Source organism: Aptenodytes forsteri, unplaced genomic scaffold (genome assembly GCF_000699145.1).
Source record: "Aptenodytes forsteri isolate BGI_AS27 unplaced genomic scaffold, ASM69914v1 Scaffold354, whole genome shotgun sequence".
Classification (NCBI taxonomy): domain Eukaryota; kingdom Metazoa; phylum Chordata; class Aves; order Sphenisciformes; family Spheniscidae; genus Aptenodytes; species Aptenodytes forsteri.
Window position 1 is genome coordinate 998,984 of NW_008795043.1, and position 16,915 is coordinate 1,015,898.

Consider the following 16,915-nt stretch of genomic DNA (forward strand, 5'->3'; position numbering starts at 1 on the left):
CACAAGAGGAGCTGGAGAAAGGCACACGAGGAAGCTTGTTGTATGTTTATGGGCAGTTTTTCCCAAGGACAACCAAGGAAGGCACATGGAGATGACTGTGAAAAACCTAACCAAAGGACAACAGGGCATGGCACTGTGACATACTGGAAATGAGGACAGACATATTCCTAGTGGATACAACATGGCTGAGAAGGTCCTTGAAAGAAAAACATAGTCCTAAGTGAGAGAGTGCATGTTGAAGGGGGGATTCATAGAGATGCTGGTGTGATAAACATGGGGCTGGTGCAGTTGGCACAGAGAGCTCGGCCAGGGCTGTGTGCCAGGGTACTGAATGGGTCTGAGAATGACAACACTGCATGGTCCAGGGCCTAAGAAGATAAGGAAAACTTTGTGGTCAAATTTTACTTCTGGGGACGGATCAGAAAGGCTGTGCTTCTCAAGAGAGGCCAGTCAGGAAGTATTAACAAGATGTAGACATAGCTTAGATGTAAAGCCCTAAACAGAGGTTAGGGACAAGAGTGGAGCCCTTGGTGATGGTCCAAAGACAAGATGGGAGTGTTCTCTACAGCTGGAAAGAGCTTTGCAGGCACATCAGGCTTAAGCAGGGGAGAGCTGTTAAGAAATGGTGAACAACTTGGGACTCAGATATGGACATCAGGATAAAAGTCTGGAGCAGAGGCTGCTGTGACTCATTGACGTGGCAAAAAACTGCCAAAATTGTGCTTGCAAACAAGATTAACCAAGGAGAAAATGTTGAAGCAAGAATAAAAAATAGACCAATGGCAGAACCCTGTGGAGAGCCCCATGGATAGAAAGAATCCTCCACAGGACTTGTGGCAGTAATGATCAGAAAGGTGGGAGGCAGGAGAGAACAGTCTCAGAAACTAAGGGGAGACCAAATTTGAGAAAATAGCCATGGTCACTGTGTCAAAGGCATTTGACAGCTGAGTGCTCTATCTTTTCCCTGGTAATGTACAATATTCTGAGCAGATTCCTTTTAATTCATCCAGCAAAGCACTCGTGCAGTGCCCATCTCACCACAGGCCAATCACCAGTGTGTACACCCAGGAAAAACAGTACCAAAATCCTCAAAAGCAGTAAATCAGCTCAGCCCCCTAGCTTTTGTCACCTGCCCTTGTCAAACCAAGGCATCCTTCTGGCAAGACTCATTAAGCAAGCATTACCCAAGCACATGAGTCCTCCTTGCCTGCTCAAAGGCAGGAGTGAGTTTTGCCGAGTTGCAGACTGACTCCTGGGAATGACTCAATCTTTTTGAGTCAACTCAGTCCTAGCCGATGGGAATGGCACTTGTTCTGCACCTCGTGACACAAACCTCTCAGGCTGATCCAGCCTATGAAACTTGCCTGCTCACCCCGGTGAAGCTATCCCTGCTTGACGTGCTGGATGGCGGGGGGAATGCCAAAGGGGCAGGATGCAGAAGACGTGAGGATGCAGTTTGCTGCCTCTCTTTGATAGGGGTATTTGTGACGCTGATTTGGCTCTGGATGGTCTCACATGTTCCTTTAAGGTGTTGTGACTAAGCCATCATCTGCCTCTTCACTTTCTCCCAGTTTTCCATTCACATCAGTTGGTTGGTTTGAATTTAAGCCAACTGACATTCACTTTGCCTCGAGTTTCCATGTCTCTGTCCCCAGTGCCCCTTCAGCTTCTCTCCCTTCCACACTTTGTCGCGCACATTTGGCAGAGAACCATTTTGCAGAGGATTTGGGTGTCACCTCTCAGTAGCTCTATGGCCAAAAAAGAGCAGAAAAAGAACGGTGGGAGCAGAGGTCTGAGCAGGCGCCAGCTGATCTGGTGAGCCACTTCCTCCCATCCTGCCCTGGCCTAGCTTGCAGGGGACCACTGTGACACCAGCGGTAGGAGGGTTGCTCTAAGCCTGGCCATCTCAAGGCTGCTGCCTCCAACTGTTTTGCCCCTTTCATGAGGTCTGTGGGGAAGGGGCATGGGCATGTGGCTGCATGGGGAACACAGAGCTTCTCTAGCTCAGCTGCTAATTTAGTGCATGGGGTTGTTCTGCCCCTAAAGCACCCTCAAACTCCCAGCAGGCTCCTTCCAGGGAGAATCAGCTTCTTCTGTCTCACAGAATAGAATTTATTTTATGTTTTTGTCCATGCCTGAGACAGGCCTCAGTTAGTGTAAATCATGCCTGTCTGCTGTGAAGCTCTGCAAATTTACACCAGCTCCAAATCTGTCCAGGAGAGATGAATCCAGCAACAGCAAAGAAAAGGGGACCCTGAGCCCCAGCAAGGAGTTATAATCCCAGCACGGTGCTCTCCTTTCATTTGCTGGATAAAAAGGCAGGTCTGAGGGAGATGTGAACATCAACTCTCTACTGAGTGGGTCAGAAAGTCTTCCCTGATCAGTGGTATGAGTGCCCTTGTATTAAAAGCTAGACTAAGCATTCATCTCCTGGGAGACTATTTGAAAAGCCAGTCAGTGACTTTCTTATCATGTAGAAATATCAGTGCTTTTGGAGCACTAAACTAATTTCTAATTCCAATAGAGATCCAAAAGCTACAGAGAGGTTGTGCAGTGCATTTGGGAACCTGCAGCAGTTCAAGTCATTTTGGAGCTGTCTGAACTGCAAGTCATAGAGAGAGATGCTGGCACTTCAATGTTTTATTCTATATTCTTAATTTGCACCTATAAATGTAAATTAAACATCGCTGTCTAGCAACAGTATCTTCTGTGATCCTCTTAAATTTATTATGAATGTCTATAATCACTGCCTATGAGTCTCATACATAATGGTAATTAACTTCTATGCCACAATTTGATTCCATTATTTTTCAGGCACAGCAATGACAGCTCCTAGATATTTGAATGATGGGAGTTGGAGACTCCCTTCCTCCCAGAGAGAGAATTGCTGTTGGGGTAGAGCACTGTGGGAGGCAGTGCAGCCTATGCCATTTGGGTTAGGTCATCTGTGATGCTAGTGAAAATGTAATTAATAATATAACCCTAATAGCAAATGCCTAAACTTCAGAAAGGGAGATAAACACATAGCAAAAATGTTTATAAGACTATGTACCTATCTAAAAAAAGGTGAATCTGAAATACCCACAGGCAGTTGGGAACTGCAGAGTGATGCTTTGCCTTGCATAGGCAGTGGGAATTCTACATGTGTCTTGTATTCTCTCAGGAGTTAATTCCAGGATACCTCAGCTCACTGCTCTTAGGATCAAAGCAGTTGTAATAAATTTATTTTCTTCATATTAAATTACCTGTAACAAACACTGCAATGGGAAAAAATGGTGTGTTCTAGAGAGAGCAATTTTTTCTTAATAAGCCCACATAATATCAACGTATCTCAGCAAGCTGCTGTTGTATGACTGATACCCAATAGCCATGTTCCAGCCAGGACAAGTAACGCTTTGCACATCAGAAGGAATTCAGGTTCACAAAATCCCAATAGATGGACAAATAACAGCTACTTATCATATTTGGGGGAAATGAGGTGCAATGGAAAATAAGTTAGGTTTTAATTATGCTAGTGCATGAGAGAGGCCTGAATTCCCAAGCTCTTCTTCCTTGTCTTAGCCATGAGAAAGCCTTCTCCAAAAAACAAGTAGGATTCCCTTTGAGAATGAAATATCTCGTTGTGGCTGTCAACAACCACTTCTCTGACATGGCTGAAGTTTGTGTTACTCAATACACATACCAAGCATGGAAGACATTGTCTTGTCTTGTTTAAAGCTATCACATCGTCATTTGGCAACACTTGAAATCTGACCATTAAATGACTTCTAAATGTAGTAAGTCATATCCCCCAGGCAGAAGGGGCAATTTCCTCTGGTTTAATGCCTGGTACATTTTTCAGTTTCTAACAATAATGAGCTAACCATCGTGCCAATGCCTTCTTTGGATTTTGTCTTCTTACCTATTTCTTTCACCTGCATTCTACCAGCTCAAACCAAAGTCTCATTCCCGCTTCAAAACTTTTCTTCTTGCAAGGCCCCCATAACCTAGTCTCCACTATTGATGTCTGACTGTACAATAAATTCGATGTCATAAGGGAAAAAACCACCACAAAAGACAACACCAAAGCCACGAGCACCAATATTTTTAAGAACAGCATCACATTAATTGCCTTCCAGTTGACCTCCCGGAGTTATAACCAAGGAACTTTCCGGGGTAAAAGCAAGAGCTTTCTGATCTTGTGCAAAAACCCAGAGGGTTTGGACCACCCCGTTCCCTCTCTCGCCGCGGCGTCAGCACTCTGGACAGCGCCGGGCAGGGCCGGACAGGGCAGGGCAGGGCAGGGCCACCACAGCGCTCGGTGCTGCTGGGTCCACAGGGTCTCTAAGGCAAAAAATAACACTATCTGCTAGCTCCCTGATATTCTTGCATCTACCCCCCTGTTTCAGCCCCTTGCTGCTAGTTGGCTGCTGGAACAATAGTAGTAGGGATGCTTCTTAACTCTCTCCAAGAAAACTCTGTTAATCAAATCACGTTATACTTCAGTTTCTGGTGGAAATCAGAGTTTGGTGATCACGTTGAAGCTGTGCCCCTTCAGGGGTTTGCAACCATACTGGGAGATTTTCACTCAGTCTGCCTGTCACAGTTCAAGGAGCATCTGGATGGCACTCTTAGTCATATGGTTTAGTTTTAGGTAGTCCTGTGAGGAGCAGGGAGTTGGACTCAATGATCCTTATGGGTCCCCTTCCAACTTGAGATATTGTATGATCCTATTCTATGATTCTATGTTGTGTTGCCTGGATGGAGTCAGCTGTTGTGAATGCCCTCACCTCGGACAAAGACTGCCAAGGATCTTGCACCCCAAGGCCTGAGAGAGCCCAAAGAGGCTGCAGCAGCCTGGAGGAAATAAAACTTCTGTAGCACTTGTCTTCCCTGAGGCAAGCATTTTCCATTCTGGGAAACGCTGCTCTAAGTCACCTATACACTTTCTAAATTCCATCAAGAAAAATGCAGAATGTCCTATTCACATACTCATTGTTAGTTCCCATAAGCAAATTGCAGCAACTTTCTATTAACATTTTTCTCCATTGTAAAATATCCTCCTCTTCATTGAGCTGGCCTGAGGAGTCTGTGACCTCTTAAGCACTGAAAGAAGGGTAGCCTTTGGTATTTGCTTTCATGGGAACTCCCCAAGAGACAGTATCCCTCTCCAAGCTAGGACAGCTGTTATAAACTATTTCTGATCAATGTTTGAACCCATTCTTAAAAACCACTGACAGCATCTCTTGGTACTGGTACCCCCACATAGCAGCGTAGAATAGTACTCAACTGTACATCTGTACATTCTTTTAGCTAGACTAAGAAAACTGCTCTGAAATATCCTTTGCTAACATTCAAGCCCATTACTTTGTGTGCATGGAAAATAGTTTATTGCTTTCCTCTTTGCTGCTATGTTGTATATATTTGAAGGCTGCTACATCTCTTAACAATCTTCTTTTCTCTTGCTTGGCCCGTCCCCACTCCCAGTGAGGTGCCCAATGCCTGCTGCTGGGGCTGTCACCAGCTGCCCCTGGCCTGCCCTGCTCCCTGGCTGGCGTGGTGGGACAGGCCCTGGCTGCCAGGCCCTGCCCTGCCACCCCTGGGGCACCCCTGGCCTCCACAGTGCCCCGACAATAGGTAAAATGAGGAGCAATAACTCTTGAGAATACCTTCTCAGTTTTAGTAATCTGTGGGTTAAGCTTCCTATGGAGCCAGCAAGTCTATCCTCATATTTAACAGGTCTTGATGGTTCTTTTCCTTCCACAGATTTGTCTAAACATTTAAAAACCTATCATCTGTCCTGTTTTCTTTAAGAACATCATGTGCTTCTGAGTTTTACAGTTCAATTTTATTCTGTGAAATGCCTTTCTTAATTTTATATGTCCCTATTAGGTTTGCTATTTATATGATGGACTGAGAAAGTGTAAATTGTCAGTGCATGTTTGTAACTACTCATATACCTTCTTCAGTCAGTTTTTCAAGTTAAAGAGATCTAGTCTGCCTAATTTCTTCTCAAGCCAAAGTTGTCACAATGGTTTTTATTATTTTATTGCCCCCCTCTGCAATTTTTCCAACACTGACCATGGAGCTGATGTGTTTAGGGAAATCTCTGCAGTGATTCCTGGATCCTTCCTGTGTACCAGTGTCTGCTGTGCTCATTATTTTGTGTGTTGAAGTGATTTTTCTCCCTATGTGCCCTACTTTACATTTGTCAACAGTTAATGTCATCTACCATTTTATCACGTATCATTTGGCATTGAGATGATTACAACTCTTAATCTATGACATTTTTACCACCAGAAAATTTTGCAATCCTCCTGCTTTTCCTGTAAGTATGTTAAACGATGCAGTCTCTTATGGACCTCCTTTTATTATGCAATTTCACTGCTGACTGCCACCTTCTTTCTGTCTTTCAACCAGTTAAAGGGAGACTTCCCTTTCTATCCCATGACAGTTTAGGGTTTTTTAAATGTATCGATCAGCTCACTTTTACTGACACATTCACTGACTCTTTCAGAGTTGTAATAGATACCAAAAGTAGGATTTGCCCTTGCAGAAGCCTTGCTGATTTTTTCCACTTATGTGCCTTTGAATTCTGTTTACTTTTCTGTGGTTTGCTTTTTTTTTTTCCCATATGGAAATGAAACCTCCTGGTCTGTCACTCCCCAGCTGTCCTCTGCAGCCCTCTTAAAAACTGATATTGCATCTGCCTCCTTCTATTCCGCTGGTACAAGTCTGACGTGAGCAATAAGTTACACTCCACAGTAACTAGGCAGGCAATTTCATATCTGAGCTCCTTTAAAATCACTGGATGAGCATCGTCTGGCCCTGCTGGTATATCACCGCTCATTCTATTGACGTCTGGCCCTTCAGCTGAGACCATTTCTCCAACTTATCACCCGCAGATAAAAGTTCTAGTGTGGAAACCCTCCTAAGCCCTTCCACAGTAAGCATTGCTGCAGGTAATTAATATACCTTTCCTGTACCAAACTTATATTCTCTGAGCACTCCTGTTCTGCATCTATCATCTGCAGACCCTGCAGTCTCTGTGGCAGGTTTCCTGTTTCTGATGTGTTTTATTATTAGCTTTTAATGCATCTGGCCTGGTGTTACTCAATGTCTTTTCTTGCCCTTCTTACAATTTTTTTATTTAACTTTTCCGAGTTCTTTTCAGTTTTTCCAATTTGGATGAATTTATTGTGTTTTGAATGGTAGTATTTCATTTATAATTACTTCCTGTGCTTTGCTGATTCTTCTTCTGGCCTTCCCATTCCCATAAGGATGTTTCACTCACTCACATTGTGGTCACTATCACACCATAATTTTTCAAAAGTAACATTTGATCCTGATCCTGTGTGCTGTTCATGGCTGCACGGCTTCTCCTTCTGTGATGTCTGACTGCCCAAGAAACAATTTATGTTGTTAAAAAATGTAGCATGAATTAGAGTCCGGTCTGACATCTCCCCACTTTGTGGAGGCGGTGAGTAACTGAAGTTTTCCGTGACCACTGTGCTTTCTGCCTTACAGCCTCGCTGGTGTCCTGTAGCATGCCATGTTCTGGTTGGCAGTTTAGTCCTAATTGCACTTTTCCTATTTTTGAAATGTCAGACTAGAGGAGTACTATATTATTTTTTGAACAGTTAGTTTATTTTTCTAAAGCTTTCTTTAATGTATGCTGCACCTTCCTTATTGATACTGTCTTCTTTGTCTTTCTGATATTTGCATTATCACTGTGTCCTACTGGTTGTCTCCCAGTCACCACCTCTCTTATAGGCCAGTTCTGATTAACAACCAGATGTTCCAGTCTACCCAACTTCATTTTGTAATTAGTAATATTTCCAGAAAAACAAGTATGTTTAACTTTGGGCTTGGTCCAATTCTGGCTAAATAGGCCTTTATTTGTTGAAATTGCTGTTTGTTGTGTTTCCCGTCTGAATTTTGTTGACTTCCATCCTGTTCTTTATCAGAGGACACAGTATGATATGATTTTACATCTAGAAGATGAGCACTATAGCTTTGGGGCTGGCTGTTTATGCAGACAAGCTTTCCCCAAGGCTGTAAGGGAGTTTTCAGTACTTTCTGTGCTCAGATGAGTATAGCCTCAGCAGCGAAAGAGCCAAAATTCACAACCAAGACTGCAAAGGGAGTGTGACTGTAGTGCTACAGATAGGAGTTCAATATCTCACAGGAGACATTATTTAGCCTCATTATGACATGGAGTTGACTGTATCTTATTGAATAGTTTCTGTTCAATCGTTTTGCTGATACACAAGTGAAAATGCAGCTGAAGTACCCAGAGGTATGGTTAAGTCGGGAAGTATCCTAGGCTGAAAAAAAACCACCTAAGGCTTAGTGTTTTCAATGCTCATTAGCTTCTGAGTTCACTTAGTTTTAAACCATTCAAAAAAAAATTCAAAAAAACTGGACTAGATTTAAAGTTCTACTGGGACAAAACAATTTGTTGCAAAAAAATATATTAAACTCAGCTAATTGTTATTACTTATTTTGTTCATAGCCCAATAAGTTTTAGAACCTAGCAATTCAAAGGTATACTTTAAAATACAGATATGGATTTAAAGTGTGAAGCTTAGTGTTTCCAAATCATATGTTCATTAAAGTGTTAGTTAATATAGCTTAATAAATATAGGATGTAAGGTTTCTTATAGTGAAATTCTTCTATTCAAAACTGGGTTTAAGTGAAAGATATAAAACTACTTCTGGCATACCTCTTCCAGGTGGTGCTGAAACAGACTTTTGCAGAGAGCAGATCAGAACCGGGGAAATGCAAAGGGGACGATCCTTGTCTGATATAACCAGGCCCAGCTCCACTGAAGTCCTTTGGGGAAATGGCTTGCAGCATGCAGAAGCAGATCTTTTCTAACCTAGTTGAAAGGCTCAGGTTAATCCTACTGAAACTGGCAGTCACCAGTGAAACTGCATTGCAGGTATTAAAAAAATTATGTCCCTGCTTTCAGATATGCCAACAGATGTCTGTGAACAAGAAGCTGAACAGCAAAGTAGTTGAATACTGCAGGGAGAAGAGGTACATGCAAAATCCATCCTAGATTATTTATTGCTCAGCGTGTTCCATAGTTTTGATTAAGGAATTGGGTCGCTCCCCCTAGATGTTTTGGAGGATGCATCTAGGCCAGCCTGTCACGGTAATGCCAAGTGCATGTAGAAATGTGCAGATTTCTATGAGCACAAGGTAGGATCTTCTCCAGGAGCCCTTCTCCCAAAGCACATCTCTACAAGGGATTAAATCCCTCCTAAGAAACTATTAGATACCTGGGTCATTGTGAATATCTTGACCCCATCAAATTGATCTTCAGGTCACCTGAGCCACACTCATTCCAGGCCCTCATACACATGGGCAGGGACACCAGCGCAGAGCAGACATGAACAGGGCATGACATTGTTGTGGTAGACTGCATTCCACTCTGGCCATGAGGCCAAGAGATAAAAGCCACTGCCTGCCTCCCAAGAGGGGAAGAGGTGAAACACGAGGAAAACAGTCATTTGGAAGAGAGAGACAGCTCTGGCTGCTCTTCTGGGTACAGGAAGAGGCATATATGCAAATATATGCCTCAATAGATGGATCAAGGCACATCCATGCACCATATAAACGCCCTTCTGGACCCTGCCGTACAAGCTGTAGTATAAGGAAGCATAGGTCTACATTTAGCTGACAGCTGCTGCCAAAACCAAATTATTACTCATCTCCCTCATCCACCCACTACAGTGAAGAACTGGCAAGTACAAGTGCAATACAGCACACACAGAGGCACAAACTGACCATCTCCATTCATTTTGCATGAATTTATGCTTCTTTACACTCCCTCACAGACCAGCCCAGTGCGAGCAGAGATTAGCCTTAGCTGATAAGCATAATGGAGCCTGCTTGAAAATGCTGTCATCTCTCTTTAGAAGCTGACAGCTGAACTGTTAAGCTAAGAGGTCAGAGTTGATTGGCTTGAGCACCAGCTGTATGCAGCCCTGGGAAACGCACCAAAGGCTTTTCCAGCTCAGACCTGCAAGATGCTAATCTGTGGGTAAACACTATGCAACAAGGGGCAAACCAGCTCAGCTGTGTAAGTGAAGAATGATTTAGGAGCCCCCGCAATGGCATCCCAAGGTGTCAGCAGCTGTCAGTCTTCTTGATCCCTCCTAGCTCACTGCACCACCAAAATATAGATAATTATTGTGCAAAGTTCTTCTTGAATTGCAAGGGCATCTATTGCCTTTGGGACACTTCCAAATACAGTTGTATAAATAGAACCGTGCTGGACTTGCTATGTAGCGAGGAAGTTATTTATGCTTCACATTTTCTTGGTTTAGTCCAGAGAAAACTTATATGCATACACAAGAATGCTATCTTGATAAGGCTGAGAACCTTGTTTTTTGCCTTTCCTTCTTCTATGTCATCTACTAAGCACACACAAAACACACACACACAGAGCTTACACAGTGTGCAATTTTTTTCCACAGAAAACTGAATTTTAAGTGAATCTTTGCAAACTAAAAAATGTCAGCAAGAAATGGTTTGTAATCAACCCACTTAGAAATGCAGCACATGTGGTTCCTCGGTGTCAGTCACTTTTTTTTCCATTCTCATCTCTCATTGCATGGCAGTTTCCTACCCCGTGACTTGGAGGTGACACATCATGAGAGTGGTTGATTATGTCACACGGGATACAGAACCTGCCTGACCTGGAGCCTGGGCAATAAAGGAGAAAGAGGGTACAAGCCACAGTCTACAGCAGCTATGACATCATTCAAAAGCAAAATGGACACAGTTGGTTTTCAAGCATGGCGTTCGTCTTTGACGAATTTTAGTTTTCCTTCATAAAAACACTCTTCTTGAAAAAAATACAGAAATCCATTTTGACTGAAAACACTTTTTGATTGATAAAAGCATTTTGGTAAACCCTGCTGAACAATTTTCTAATGTTTAGCCAAAGTTTCAAATCTTGGTGCCTAAAATTTGGTTTCTAGGTTGGTATTCAGGCACACAAACTAGTGGTCTTATTTTTCCCAAAAGCATGTTGAATATCCTGTGTCTCTAGTTCCTGTTGAGTGAAGTGCTGAGTGCTTAGCAATTCTGAATTACCAGGCCTAGAGTGAAGCACTTGAAATCTGAACATCTAAAATTAGGTAGCTACGGTCTCATCCAAAGCCCAGTAAACTGAACGGAAAGGCCGCCGCTGAACGTCTGGTTCTGGGTGAGGGTAATTCCTCTATACTTAGATGCCAGAATGAAAATTGCCTTGTTCAGGTCTGGTCAGTCATGAGCAACCACCATTTTACTTGTCGTTGAGAGTTCCTGAGGTGCTACACAGTGTGCCTTTAACAAAGTAGGTGGGATGGGAGAGGAAACAGGGTAAGTATAGTGTCACCTTGGCAATCCTCTCCATGAGCAGGTACTGTGCTGCGTTCATGTCCTGTGCACACTACATGTAAAACTTATAGCAGGTCAAATGTTTATATACATACATATGTATGTATAAATATATATAGATATAAAAAACAAAAAAGCTTGCAGATATAAAAGAGAGCTTGCATAATAAATACTTTTCATGGTACATCATTTATAATGTGTTAGGGTCCACAAAGAAGGGATAGACATCTGCAGCTTAAAACAGGTATGGGTTAATTAAAATGATGTAAAGTATGTAAATGTATGTATGGAAAGATGTAAATATATAGAACTGAAAGGAATGGCTGATACACCAGAGTGTTGTGCTGCTCAACAGGCTGGAGAAATGAGCCGGCAGGAACCTCACGAAGTTCAACAAAGGGAAATGCCAAGTTCTGCCCCTGGAGAGGAATAACCCCATGCACCAGGACAGGCTGGGCCCACCAGCTGGAAAGCAGCTCTGCAGAGGACCTGGGGCTCATCGTGGACACCAAGCTGACCATGAGCCAGCAATGGGCCCTTGCAGCAGAAGCCGAACAACCTCCTGGGCTGCATCAGGCAGAGCATTGTCAGCGGATCGAGGGAGGTGATCCTTCCCCTTTGCTCAGCACTGGTGAGACACATCTGGAGTGCTATGTCCAGCGCTGGGCTGCCCAGTACAAGAGAGACGTGGACATACTGGAGAGAGTCCAGCAAAGCGCCATGAAGATGATGAAGGGACTGGAGCATCTGACATACGAGAAAAGGCTAAGGGAGCTGGGACTGTTCAGCCTGGAGAAGAGAAGGCTCAGGGGGATCTTATCAATGTATGTAAATACCTGATGGGAGGGAATAATGAAGAAGAAGCCAGACTCTTCTCAGTGGTGCCCAGTGACAAGAGGTAATGGGCACAAACTGAAATGTAGGAATTACATTCAAACATAAGAAAAAGCTTTTTTACTGTGAGGGTCATCAAGCACTGGAACAGTTTGCCCAGGGAGGCTGGAGGAGTTAGAGCAGCTATTTACTCAAAGTATAGTTTTAATAAAGTTTTTGCCTAAAATAATTTTACTGATAAACTAAAGACAAATCACTGTTAACCCAGAAGTCCTTTGGTGTTCTCGATCTCCCTTACACTGCAAAGGGCTGGAAAATGCTGGTAACATACATCACTGGAGAGCCACCTCTCCTCCAGGACCTCTTTGGCAAGAAGGAAGATAATGGAGAGAGTTTGAGACTCAAGGGTCACACCAAACATCTACATTAAGGTCCCTCAAACTGGGAAATTTTGTCTGTATATACGTATTTGGCTGATATTCTTTGACACTAATGTGCCTGTGCACCTGCACAGTGCTAGCTTTTCATGGCATCTGGCACTAACAGTTGAATTGCCTTTTTCTTCAGTTTTAGGCAAATGACTTCTTAGGCAAATAACTTACCTCATTCAAAATCTGCTTAAAATTATAAAAGCCTGAAAAAAGAACCGCTTAGACTGGTATTCTCACTTCTAGCAACTCATTTGGGGTGCTTTACCTTAATCATATTGTCAAAGTTAGACGCATGTCTACTCTCAAAGACTGATGGCTAGAAGTTGTTGGATGGCCCAAACTCTCCAGAACATTTTCTCTTCCTATCTGAAAATTGCTAGGATCACCTTGAGCTGTTGCTGAACCACTTCTGGTTCAGACAGCAAAGCCCACACCTCTATTTTTTCCATTGCTAGCCTGAGATGAGCCCAAACACATCAATTTGCTCATGGCATTGCTCTCCCTGGGCAGTGGCCATGTGCTGTGGGACTGGCAGAAAAGCCTCAGCCCTGCCAGGTGGGACTGGCGCACAGTGGTGAGGTACCCTGTGAAAGCTGTGATGCACAAGAGACTCTGAAAATCTATTTTTAAGTCACAGGGAAGGTCTGATAATGCTGGATGAAGACACCGTGTTCAGCTGGGGTAGGGAGTCACAGCCGGTGAAAGATGAGAATCTTTCATACTGAATTATCAAGTATTCACTGTATTTAAAAATAGATTTTTCCATGTCCTTCTCCAGCCACTGCTGCATGTCTCAGCCAAGCTTATGAACACAAACTGACCATGTAAATTAGTGAAAATATAGCAGCATCTGGTGCAAGGTGGGCTGCAGAGAAAGGCTGTGTCCACAGCTGGCAGAAGTTCAATTCAATGTCTCAGTTTTCTCACAGAAAATTTGCCATCCCTGGAAATGCTGGAAGGAGGTTTGCTCAGTTGCAGCTGAGAGTAAAGAAGAGGCAATTTTTATCATTGCACTGGAGTGAGGATTTCTTGACTGGGAGAACGAGTGGCACCAGCTGCAGCGGGGGTGGCTGCAAACCTGGACCGACAGCACAAGTGACACAGGGCAACGGGTCATTTACTAGCAATCTTTAAGCAACACACACACTTAACAAGTGCTGCTACCACAACGTTTGCTGTCTTTCCTTAAAGCCCAGGCCCGAGTCCCAGCTGTCATGGCCTATGTAACCATACCAGAGACGTGCCTTGGGTAACTCACAGCACAGCCTCGTGATGTTGCCCGCTCCTTGCAGGCTCCTGGAGGGGAAGGAGACCTGTATCAGCAGCGTGGCACATATCTAACTGCCTTCCTACAGAAAGCTGTATTTTGTAGACGATACTGATTCTCTGAAGCCATTAAAATAACAGATGGGCAATGCCTAGGAGGAGTTTGATTACTGATTTCACAAACCCAGGGACTGCGGGCTCTTCAAACTGGCTCAAGATTTTTTAGCAGGCGATGACACCATCACAGCAACCCAGACACACTCACACCTCATCCTATCAAGGCTGAGTGCGGCCATGCCACAGCGCCTGGTGTGCTGCAGTGGACCCCAAGGGACTGCCGCCCCGGGCAGGGCTTGCAGCAGGGCTGCGGCGCCAGCAGGCACCTACGCCTGCGACTGACCCGGGCTCGTCCCTCCAGGCACTGCTCCAAGCATAGTTTGGCCAAAAATAGGATCCTGGGAATCCCTGCCCAAAATCCAGCTGCAGAAAATGCAATTATTGACAATGTCCTGGTGGGACAGGGGTTCTCTTTGAAGTCCACGTCCACAGGCACCAACAGTGTAAGTCACTCTGGACAGAAAAGTGACCTGAACAGCTCACTCATGTGGCTACACGTCTGTTAAGTTACAGGATTTCAACTCTACAGCAATTTTTTTAAAAATGCAGGTGGGAGGAACAAGCAAACCACCAGACTTGCACGGTGCACTGTACTGCAGTTATCGGCAGGTCTCTCAGTGAACAGCAGTCAGGCCAGGAGAGGGATAAGGAATGCTACAAAAAATGGTTTTACATGTTCTTTATTTAAGTGAAACGAGCAAGTGAAATTTCACATTCCTTTCTGCTAAGTGAGTTTGTGCCTCACGCTGGTCAATACAGATGGTTACATTACATACTGCAGTTTTATACCCTCGAGAACCTAACACCGATGCCAAACAAGCTGGCATGGCAGGCAGGGGGTTACAGCATTCACAGTAACTACCGGAGGAGGCAGCCACGTCAAACAGTTCCTAAGGATCTTGCATTTTACATTTTACAGCTGGATCACTGCAGAATAAAATAATTACATCATCATAGACCCATCACAAACATTAGCATGGGCAACAGGTATGAGAGAGTAAAAAAAAAAAATTGACGACATCCTCAATTGACTGAAAGCTAATCACAGCAGCGTGCTGTGGGTGTTACTTATGTCTGCGGAGACACACACTTAAATCACCTCCCAGAGTTTCTGACTGTCTTTTACTCCTGATAAGACTTCACAAGGAGCCACATGAGCAATACAGTAATCAGGACAATCATGAAGTTGAGGAAAAGTTCCTGTGTGGATCGCTCCATTTTTCGGGAGTAATCAGGGGAGAGCAGAGGTCAACAGGTGGAGCAAGGGGAAAACTTCAGTGACTTGCCTGGGAGCGTCCTTGAGCTCAACCTTCAGGTCACGGGCTCTTTTAAGGAAAAAGAAGAATACGTGAAGAATAGATGCATGAAGGTGGCAGGTTCAGCAGAGCTATTTATATTGGTGTAAATAAATGTTGTTTCAGTGGCTAGAAGTTAGCAAGCACTGGGGACGCTAAAAAGTAAAAGCTCTCTCTGGCAGCTTATCACTTTCTTTGATTTCCAGCATTTGACAAGGAGCATTCTCAGTGTCACCCCAAAATACACTGAGCAGCCTTGGAAATCAGTGCTGCTTTGTACAAGCATTTTCAAATAAATAATGCCCAAGCCCCCTTTATTACTTTCAACAGATATACATTGTAAATATACTACTGGTTAGACTTCTTTAAATTCTTATATTTATTTGCATAGTTTCATTTTTTAAAGAAACTAGGACCAAATTATTCTTTCATAAAGACAGACTAATAAAACTGAATTATTTATGTTACCACTAAAAGTACAAGGAGAACCTTAGGTTAGACATTTTCATTTCTGAAGAACTTCATAAATTTTGTGAGTTAATCCTACGGATGAAATAGCATTTTCTCAAGCACCTTCTGACTTTCCTGTACTTTCAAGCTGCTATAGATCTCTTACTTCAGAAATCCCATTCAAGTTGTATTCGAAAGCTTTTCTGTTGTTATTGGTTTTATTTACTTTATCACAGAAAGTTTTGAATTTTATATGTTCTTGGAATTCATACAGAGAAATGAGAATAATTTATCATTAATATCATGCACTAATCCCATCTGTATGGCATATAAATAAAATTAAAAACCTTTAAATAAATGAGACATAAGCTCTAGATAAAGAATTTCAGCCACACAACCAAAATCTTAGCAAAGCAGCCAGATTAGGCTGTAACATCTACGGTGCAAACAAGAGAAGCCCTGGGACCATACCTGAATGAAGACAGTTTAAATAGAAACTGCTTTAGTTTGCAGATTAAATATTAAAAGTCCAGTGCATGCAGTTAACAAATTCCTACATTCCCAAGTTGTTTTGCCAGCCTCCTATGTCCTTGGACAAGAGAAAATCTGACCTAATAAGTAAGCCAAGTTTTTTACCTTGAGGTAAATGAAGCCCAGTGGTTCTGCCTCTGAACTTTGGGTCACTGCAGATATTATTTCCCTCTCAGCTTCTGCCTATCTCCCACTCAGTCTGGATGCCTCGTCCCTCTGTGGGAACTAAAGTAGGCTGAGGGAGGAGAGCAACAAGTGCATTGGCAACCCAGGTGCTGACATCACCCCCAAAATATTTTAAAAGGGCTAAGCTGGGCTGCAGGATTTGGTTAAGGCTGTTTATGCAGTGGGCTCTGTGGGCCTATTTGCTTGGTTTAGTTCTTCTAACATGGCGCTATGCTAAGAGCAGAGTTGTGTGCAGCCCTTGGGACTCAATGGGATTTTACAGAGAATTTCTTTTGGCCCGTTGGTGTCTTCACACCAGATGTGGGGAAACGAAAAGGAAAGAGCGAGCCACTTGCAGTAGTCCGTGTGCAGATTTCAGGGTCTCTCAAGATCATTCCAGTGTATGGAGTCCTGTCTACACAGTTACCTATATACCTATGGTCCCCACA

General features: G+C 43.4%; 1 protein-coding gene across 2 annotated transcripts; it reads right to left on the reverse strand.

The window, feature by feature from the left end:
- Positions 1–14,689: 14,689 nt before the first annotated feature.
- On the reverse strand, positions 14,690–16,544 carry SLN (sarcolipin). 2 transcript variants are annotated; one of them, XM_009276954.2, is made up of 2 exons: positions 16,407–16,544; positions 14,690–15,350 (listed from the first exon to the last, which is right to left on the reverse strand). In XM_009276954.2, exon 2 carries the CDS (start codon positions 15,241–15,243, stop codon positions 15,148–15,150), a length of 96 nt encoding a protein of 31 aa, XP_009275229.1. In that variant the 5' UTR covers positions 15,244–15,350; positions 16,407–16,544; the 3' UTR covers positions 14,690–15,147. The 2 variants fall into 2 exon arrangements, with proteins under 2 accessions (XP_009275229.1, XP_009275230.1); XM_009276955.2 differs by lacking the exon at positions 16,407–16,544 and adding an exon at positions 16,242–16,381.
- Positions 16,545–16,915: the final 371 nt, after the last annotated feature.